This window comes from Populus trichocarpa, chromosome 4, assembly GCF_000002775.5.
Source record: "Populus trichocarpa isolate Nisqually-1 chromosome 4, P.trichocarpa_v4.1, whole genome shotgun sequence".
In the NCBI taxonomy this organism is placed as follows: Eukaryota; Viridiplantae; Streptophyta; class Magnoliopsida; order Malpighiales; family Salicaceae; genus Populus; species Populus trichocarpa.
Genome location: NC_037288.2, coordinates 494,457 through 504,006, shown reverse-complemented (window position 1 = coordinate 504,006; position 9,550 = coordinate 494,457). Strand labels below are relative to the sequence as shown.

The following is a 9,550-nucleotide window of genomic DNA, read 5'->3' as shown; positions in this document are numbered from 1 at the left end:
CACACTCTGTTTTTTTTTTTTTTACTTTACTAATGAATGATTTTTTTGTGATTTTCAGTATGTTCTGTGTAACGAACGGAGTGCTTTACCCCAATTTTCTTTCCTTTGTGTGGATTCTTGTTGAACAGCCAATCCTGTGATTTCTACAACTTAAATGATAGTGGCCAATTTGATAGACTAGTCTGCATTTTACTTCATTTCAGCTGTTCTATACTATATGCTTATGTCGGCCTGACATTGACATAGGGAACCTTGACACAATCTCGTCCTTCAGCACTCTTGTTCAAGATAGACAGAATCTGAAAAGCTTGCATGCAAGTCCAAGATTTTTACTATTTTTTAGTATTACATTATAGTATGGCCTTTACTCCAAATGTCAACTCCTAGAGTTGTTTAATTATGCTGACTAATTCTCTTTTCCTACTGCTATAGCAGGGTGTGTGTATGACATAGTCCGTCGATCAGGCGTGGCTATAAAAAAATTCAAATTGTGATTCATATGGAAATAAAAAAAACATTTATCTTGCGGCTTCGTAGCTACTTTCGTGCTTTCAAGTTTCAAGTAATTGCTTGCTGCTTGGGATAATTTCTTGTACTTGGAATCGGTTGAGATATCGGACTTTAGGCGCATAAGAAAAAAAAAAGAGAAAAAAGCGTGAGAATACAGAGTTTTGTTGAAAAAAATTGTCGCCACACAAAAATTATAATAAATTTTATTACGAAATGTTTTATGTTTAAACCTTACCTAAACAAAACTAAGATTCCAAATTAAAAAGAAAAAAAATTATAAAAGTTATAAATAAATTAGAAAATCTAAAAAAAAAATTAACAAAATTGTCTCGAAAAAATCTTCTATACCTAATTTAAAGGCTTTTCGAGTCTTGAATGATTATATTGAGCCAACCCTCCTTTAAAGCTGGAAACCTTCTGTTAAATTTGAGTACACTTTTTAGACTTCGTAAATATCCATCTATACAAGACTATCTAGGCAACCTAGTGGTGACAGATATGCATGTATCCAATAAAAACTTTCATCAACTTCATTTACTCAATTTATAATCAAATCTTAACTTTCAATATCAAAATATTGATCTTTAAAGGTGATTCTTTTGTCAGATAATAATATAAATTATATCTTGAAATCTCATCTAATAATTTAAATTATTGAATTGAGATGATTCTTTAATATAATATCAGAGTCTTGATGATCAAACAGTCACGAGTTTGAATCTCATCATCCCTATTTATGTGATAAAAATTAAGCACAAGGTAATATGGATCTGTACAAGTTTCAAACACAAATAGCTTTCACTTTAGGGGGTGTGTTAGTAAATAATATAAATAATATCTTGAAACCTCACCTAACAACTTTAACTTTTAGGTTGAGATGATTATTCGATATCTTTTTCATATTCTATTATTAAATTTAATATTTATTATAATAAATTATTATTTATAATCATATAAACCTTATATCAACTGAATACTAATTAAACCACATTTCTTTCTAGCGGTGGTCAGAGAAGTTCAATTTCCATTCAGTTTGTTTTGCATGCGAAACATATGGTAAGATTTTTTTATTACTTTCTTTTTTATTTGTTATTTTTTATAAATATATTTAACTGATAATATTTTTATCTTATAGGCTACAGTTTTAGACGCGAGTCAAGCCCAATAGAACTTTTTATTGAAAAGCATGTGCAAAGTGATGACCGCCAAAAAAAGATGCAACAGTTCATGGATAGCCGAGCTCGACACTTTGTAGTATGTTGGTTTTCAACCATTTTTTTTTATTAAGTTATATTTTCATTCAATTTGATGAATTTATTTTTTCTTTCCATGATACATACAATAGCCACTTGAAGGAGAGAACGGGGACAATTCTTCGACCCATTCATATCTCGATCCGAATTTGTGGCTAGAGGCAATATTATTCGAGGGGCTATAAAAATTAGGTGTACGGGTTCTTTAACACTGTGGTCAAGAATTTGCGAACAACCTGTAGTGTTTCGACTGTTTGATGTTTGCAATCAGTTCAGAGCATTCAAACTTCTAAGTTCAAGATGATGTTAAACCAACAACTACAAGATCAAACAACCTATGATCTTAATGAAAAATATGAACGACTCACCACGGATTATGAAAAACTCTGTCAAATGGCAATGGAGATTAGATCACACATGGGTGATCCATGTGTTCCTCTCTATTGGCTCTATGATCCCAGCGACAACCAACCTCCTCCTCATGCAGCGCCTCTGTTTTAGTTTCTTTTTTCCCTCCGACACCGCCTTTGTTTCATATTTATTGTATTTAAAAGTACAAATGTTTAAATTTATAATAAGTATTTAATTTTTATATTATTTTAATTTCATTTTATATATTTGATTTTTATTTGATTTGATTTTTTTAATTGTTTTTCTACTTCCGTTAAATATAAATTTTTAAAAAATATATATTTTAATTTATTACTGGAGGGGTTACTGATGAAAAATCGGTATATTTCAGAAAGTTGAAAAATAATTATTGCAAATTTCACTCTTATTATTAGCTCTCTAACAAAATTACAAATGATATTTTATTGGTAATATATATATTTATTGATGGATATACCGATAGAAAAATAAAAACATCAACAAAATTGAACAAGGGTAATTGTTTTACAAGTTTTATCTATCTATACATCCACAATAAATTTATTATTGATGGACTAAAATAAAGTTACCAACAATAATTTTATCAAAAAACTGTTTTTGTTCAGAGACTGTCGGTAAAATATTTATCGTCAAACTCGTCTGTTGATATTGAAAGTCATTTTCATACACAGGAAACCCAAAATATGCCAGAGCCATCACCTGTTGACTTGAACCAGTACGTCCGAACCCTAAGATAAGAAATAGTCTAATCCAATTTGTGAGATACGAAAACCTATTCAAACTTCTATGTTTCAACCATTAGACTTTTTCCTTCACATCTTGGTCCACACCCTTCTCCTTGTATAAATACCATGCCTTGCTGAACCTCAAACCCAATTCACTTCTGAGCTTTGAGACGTTAACACAAGCCAGCCTTCACCATCCCATTCACGACAACAGCTTCCTTCAAAGATATATATATATATATAGTAAAATTAGATAGATTCAACCATGGCAAGTCTTCAAGTTTCAGGCATGGTGGTTTCAGGTTCTTCATCCTCTTTCTGCAGTCATAAAAGTTTAGTTAGAGCCACTATAAATGGACCGAAAATCCGGATCGGCCCTCTATCTCTACCAAGTCTTTCTAGCAAAGATTTTATTGAAGAACTGAGCATTAGATCAGTTGGTTATGGAATTCCGATAACTACACAAATGGAGAAGGGATCCGGTCCCAAGACCAGAAGTTCTGATCCAGTGGTGGTTGCCAAGCTTTACGCAGTCATGGAGGCTGTGGCAGATAGAATTGAGATGCACAAGAACATTGGAGAGCAAAGAGATAACTGGAACCACCTGCTTTTGAGTTCCATTCATGCTATGACTCTCACCGCAGCCACCATGTGTGGACTTGCAGCCGCTAGTGCAAGTGGTGAACCACTTGCAGGACTCAAGGTATCTTCGACGATACTATATCTTGCAGCAACCGGAATGTTGGCGATAATGAATAAGATCCAGCCATCACAACTTGCTGAAGAGCAAAGGAATGCTGCTAGGTTGTTCAAGCAGCTTCACGGCCAGATTCAAACTTTGTTGTCCGTTGGCAGTCCTACTGTTAGTGATGTCAACGAAGCAACGGAGAATGTTTTGGCTTTAGACAAGGCATATCCACTTCCATTATTAGGCGCCATGCTTGAAAGATACCCATCAAGTGTAGAGCCTGCAGTTTGGTGGCCTCAACAAAGGCGAAAACAAGCGAAAGGGATCGGTAGGAAGATAGAAGGAAATGGGTGGAATAGAGAGTTGGAAGATGAAATGAGAGAAATTGTTGGGGTTTTGAAGAGAAAAGACCAGGCAGATTACTTGAGATTGAGTGGAAAGGCCTTGAAAGCTCACAAGGTGCTGGCGTTTTCTGGTCCTCTACTTACCGGTCTTGGAGCTTTGGGGTCGGCTTTCGTAGGAACTACTAACCCGTGGGCTGTGATATTAGGAGTTGCTGGTGGTGCCTTGGCAAGCGTAGTGAATGCAATGGAGCATGGAGGCCAAGTTGGGATGATATTTGAGATGTATAGAAGCAATGCAGGTTTCTTTAAGCTCATGGAAGAATCTATAGAATCAAACATAAACGAGACAAATGTATGGGGAAGAGAAAATGGACAAGTGTATGAAATGAAGGTGGCGTTACAGCTAGGCAGGAGCCTATCAGACCTCAGAAACCTTGCAGCTTCATCTTCTTTAAGAAATATTGAGGAGGATACTGAAGAAGAATTTGGAAGCAAGCTTTTCTAGTGCTAATTAATTGGGAGCTTAATCATCAAGTACCTCCATGTTAATATATATGATTAGTTGATTCTTTTTGTATATGATCTACTAACATGATTTTTGTTCATATAACAACACTTCATTCATCTTGATAATAGTGCCTTTGATTTCTTTTTCTCACTTTATTTGGTGTATATATTACTTTGTTAATTAATTAGTGTGCCTATATTGTAGACTTGGTTGACAATTTTTAAGATAATTAATTAAATCATCATCATCGGTTAATCCCATTGTTATATATAATAAAGACAATTTTCTTATTATTATATAACCCCAACATCAATATTTGGCGTTCCAATAATAAAAAAAAGTTGTTGAGCCGTAAACATCATCTTGAGATAGAGTGTTTACAATGACTTGGGTTATGGCCCATGTTAATAAATCCAGCCCTAATTTAAAATTTAATTTTAAATTCATCGAATTAATTTTTAATTTAGCTTGGATTAGATTATGCATCGAAGAGTTAATCTGCAAAATCATTGTATTAACTTGCCGGGAAAGAGGTTTAATAACAGTACTGTTAGGGCTAGGATTGATAAAATAAATTTTTCATGTCCTCTGGAGGAGTCTTTGTCTTGCTAAAGGTCAAAGTAACCAGCCAGTCAAAGCGCCCAAATTTAGACGTTGTATTTGATGCAAGAAATAGTCTACTTGATTTTTCTTATTAGACATCGTTTAGATGCAACTAGTTAACTGTAAACATTTATAGATTCATTACTAAGGTCATCATCGTCGAGGGAGCCACCATAAGCATCTTAAATTCAAAGTTATTAAATTCAGCATGTCCCGTGGCCTATCGTAAGATTCGAGTCACTTTGTATGGATTGATATAAGATAATTAGATAATATTATTTTATTTTTAAAAAATTAAATTAGATTTTAATCAGATTAACCAATCAAATTAATTGTATTGATTAGATTAATTTTCATTGGCAAGCAAGAATAGATTTAATAATTGTTTTTAATTGCAAAATTACATGTGATAGAACTTATTATAAAATTTTGTATCATGGTGTTCAATACTCATTTCTAGATCAGTTAATTAATCCGGTTGTTTAACGCTCTAACTAGCAAGTTGTGTTGTTGCATTATTAAACTTGAGCTTCCTGAACCACTAATTAATCTATACTTTGTATGTTGCGGTGTTGACCAAAAAGTTTTGATGCTTAATTTGAGTACAAAATATAATCTCAATTGTTTTTTTTATTCTTACAACCATACCCATAAACACGTAAATTTAAAAAATAGTAAAAGCATAGTTATTAAACCTGATCCAACATATTTTAAAGCCTGAATATTTGGTTGGGTAGGTGCTTCAGATTCTTTTATGTATGTCTCAATTAAAAAAGATTATGAATTTCAGAGCTGAGTACTAAATCTGGTGTGAATGAAGATACTGTAACCATTACCACATTTAATTGTTTTACCGACAGAATTTTTTGTCGGTATTTACACTACCATTCCGTTGGCAAGAATTTTACTGACAGATTCACGGACGAAAACCGTTTGTTGGTAATTTCATTTATGTCAGCATTTATGTCGGTAAAGAAAAAACACCAATGGTTTTATAGACAGAAAATACCCGGCAAAAAAATACCCGCTTTAATACACCGACAGAATTATTCCATTGGTGACTGGTAGTGGCATTTATTGTAATTTTATTTCAACTCTCTGTAAAATACCGACGAAATTATTTTGTCGGTGATAGTGGCATATGGAGTAAATTGTTTCAAACTCTCTGGAATATACTAACGAATGGTGTCTATCGGTATATCTGTCTGTAATAATTTTAAAATATATTTTTAAAAAAATCTTTTGAACAAAAAAAGAAAATAATTAAAAAAATAAATTTGTATAAAATAAATTTGAATAATATAAAATCCATATATTCATTACAAATGTATATGTTCAAATAAAATTAAACTAGAACAATGGCGATGCTGGAGGAGGAGGAGGAGGAGGAGGAGGTTGGTCGTTCTTGGAATCATATAACTAAAAAAGCAGCACACACATACCACCCATCTGTGATCTCATGTCCATGACTATTTGACGGAGTTGTTCATAATTCATCGAAAGTCGCTCATATTTTTAGGTGAGATAGGTCGTATGTTGTTACAATGCCGCGAACTCCTAAGATTGGGTGCTCGATTCTGATTATGAACTCCCAACGGTTCAGACACTACAGGCTGTCCTCAAGTTCTCGATCATAGTGTTAGAGAGTCCGTACATTTGATTTCTAATGGGTACACCAAATGATCTCGCCTTCATACACAAATCCGAATCGAAATCTAGGTGAGTTGAAGGATCGTCTCAGTGTCTCTCCATCAACTTGTTGTTATATGTCTCTTGGAAATAAAAACTAAAATCATCAAATTCAATTCAAGAAAATAATAACTTATGAAAAAAAATGGTTGAACGAACATACCACAAAGTGTTGAACGCAGTTGTCGATGAACTGTTGCATCCCCTTTTGGTGGTCTTCACCCCGCTCATATGTTGCCACAAAAAGCTTTATTGGGCTCAGCTCACGTCCAAGAGTCGTAACCTGTAAGAAAAAAAAAATTGCAAGTTAAATATATTTATAAATAAAAAAAATTAATTTAATATGGATGTGATTAAAATTAATCTTACCATCTGCTTCGCATGCGAAACAAAAGGAACACAGTTGTCAATATGCTTGGTAACTGAGCAGTGAATTTGTCGGCTCTGGTTCCCTGTACCGGACTGTGAGCGTCCTATGAAATGCTCGAACGTCAAGTGCTGAATATATTCTACCCATATATCTTTTGGGATGTATGACGGCCTAAAATCCTTCCAAACCACCACGTCATTCCAGCCTGACAGAGTATTTTATTTGGTATATTTTTTAGTTTTTTTTTTACGCCTCAGACCAAAACGCACGCAACCTGCATGATACAAACGTATTCTATATGAGTTAATGATAAATGAAATTTTAATATTTAAAATAAAAAATAATTATCATATTGTTTTCGTTGTTACATAGTTGTAGCGTGATTCTCCTAAAACCTCCTCGCAACATTATCATTTTCTGTATCCCATTCAAATTTACCCTTGCATTAACAATTTATGAAAAATAAATCAATAATCTAAATAAAGTAAATGAATTTACATAAAAAATAGTTAAAATTTTAAGTTAACATTAACATTAAATCTTGTAAACAATGCATCGACATAAGGTTTTCAATCAGGATGTTTGAAAACCTGACTCCATTGAAACAATGAAATCTTCATCACCGATTTAAACACCGATGTTATTACCTAAGCGACCTTAATATTTGTGAACCTAAAAATCGATAAAATTAATGAAATACTAGTTGTTCATAAATTGTTAAATGCAAACCAACTCAAAGCAAAATAAACTTACATTAAAAGGTCGTCCTTCCAATGCGCCTCGTACTTGCGGGTGAATGGAACCCGCTATGAAGGAACATTGCCTCTAGGTTGTGGAACAACACTGAAAGAGGCAACATCATGAGTTGATGTAGGTGCCTCTAGTTAAATTTCCTTTGCCTTTGGAATACAACGACAGACACAAATTGTTGGTGTTTTGATCGAATTTTAACTAATGAACATATATCAAGGTAACTTCATAGTAACTAAACATTCATCTATTAAATTTTGATCAGATTTTAACCAATGAACATATATTATTGGGTAAAATTATATTTAGTTTAATTTAGCCAGAGCCAATACACAAGTCTAGAAGGCAACAAGATGACCACCAGGCGGAGCTAAATTTAATAAGACAGGATAAGGGCTTATTAAGCCCTTCAAATTTAGAAATTTAATTTAGCCAGAGCCAATACACAAGGTGACTCCTAGGCGGAGCTAAATTTTTTTTTTATTAACGTGGATGTCTGGACCAGCTTGCGTGCACCTCGACTAATCCCACGGGTCCTGAAGTTAACGACCATGCAAGCCTCCAGTGACCTTGAAGTTTGTGAGACTCGAACTGATAATCTCTAGAAAGTAAATCTAAAACCTTATCAGTTAAACTATATTCCTCAAGGTTAAATTTAATAAGACAGGATAAAGGTATATTAAGCCCTTCAAATTTAGAAAATTGACAAAAGCAAATTAGAGGGATTTAATTAGTTGCAATTCGGCCACCTTCTACGAATTAATTAATAAAAAATCATTGTGCCAGTAGCTAGCATTTTCATGTGATCACAGAGTACATCACACGCACCAGCCCTCATCATTATTTGGCAAAGTGATCAGATTGGTAAGTAGTTTATCCATCCTATCACCATGATCTTTTCCTCTTTCACAATATTCTTACAAGAATAGTCCATCAGTAACATGCATGCCCCAAAAGGTGATTTGCTTTTAGCGCAGGTAATGATGGATTTGTTAATCACATATTCTTGTTGTAATTACAGGTAATTAGTTCATCCACCTTAAGCTACATCCATCATCTTCTTCTTTTCTTCTTTTTTCTTTTTTCTTTTTGAGAAAGAGCTACTACATGATCCTGTAATATTCAACCAAACAGAATAAAATTTGATTATTCAATAATTTTATCGGTTTTCAGACAGAGAAGAATGCTCTAGCTAGTGGGTTGTTGCTTGAGAGTCAAGACTGTCTATATATATATATATATATATATATATATATATATATATATATATATATATCCTGTGATTTCACAATCCCTGACGATTCATGTTGCTAGTGATTAAGTAGCTTACATATAACTTTTGTCCTTGGACTAACATATAATATATTAATAAAAACACTCATTTTGACTATTATCTCGAAAAAAACAAAGTCAGAAGAGTCAAAATGAATATCTTCTTATGTTTTTTTTTTTTAATTTTAGAAAGATATAAATCTATGCTTAAAATAAATTTATTTTTATATTTTTATCTCTGTTCTTGCAGTTGAACGTGTTTCTGTCATTTCTGTATTTATATTTTCATCAGTACTCTACACAATCACATTTACAAGTCCTTCAATATCCTCACACACAGCTTGATGCACAAATATGAGAAGAATTAGTTAAAGACACATTGAGCATAGGCAGCCTAATGCTTCTGAAATTGGGGCCTCGAGGAAGGGACCTGCAGGAGAGTGATGGG

General features: G+C 33.2%; 1 protein-coding gene across 1 annotated transcript; it reads left to right on the top strand.

The window, feature by feature from the left end:
• The first annotated feature begins 3,143 nt into the window (after window positions 1–3,143).
• Window positions 3,144–4,415, top strand: LOC18097353 (probable F-box protein At4g22030). The gene has a single exon (XM_006383826.3). It carries the CDS (start codon window positions 3,144–3,146, stop codon window positions 4,413–4,415), a length of 1,272 nt encoding a protein of 423 aa, XP_006383888.3.
• The last annotated feature ends 5,135 nt before the right edge of the window (window positions 4,416–9,550 follow it).

Bases quoted from the DNA above. Each gene is read 5' to 3' on its own strand.
- LOC18097353 (XM_006383826.3), top strand. From the start codon at position 3,144: ATGGCAAGTCTTCAAGTTTCAGGCATGGTGGTTTCAGGTTCTTCATCC.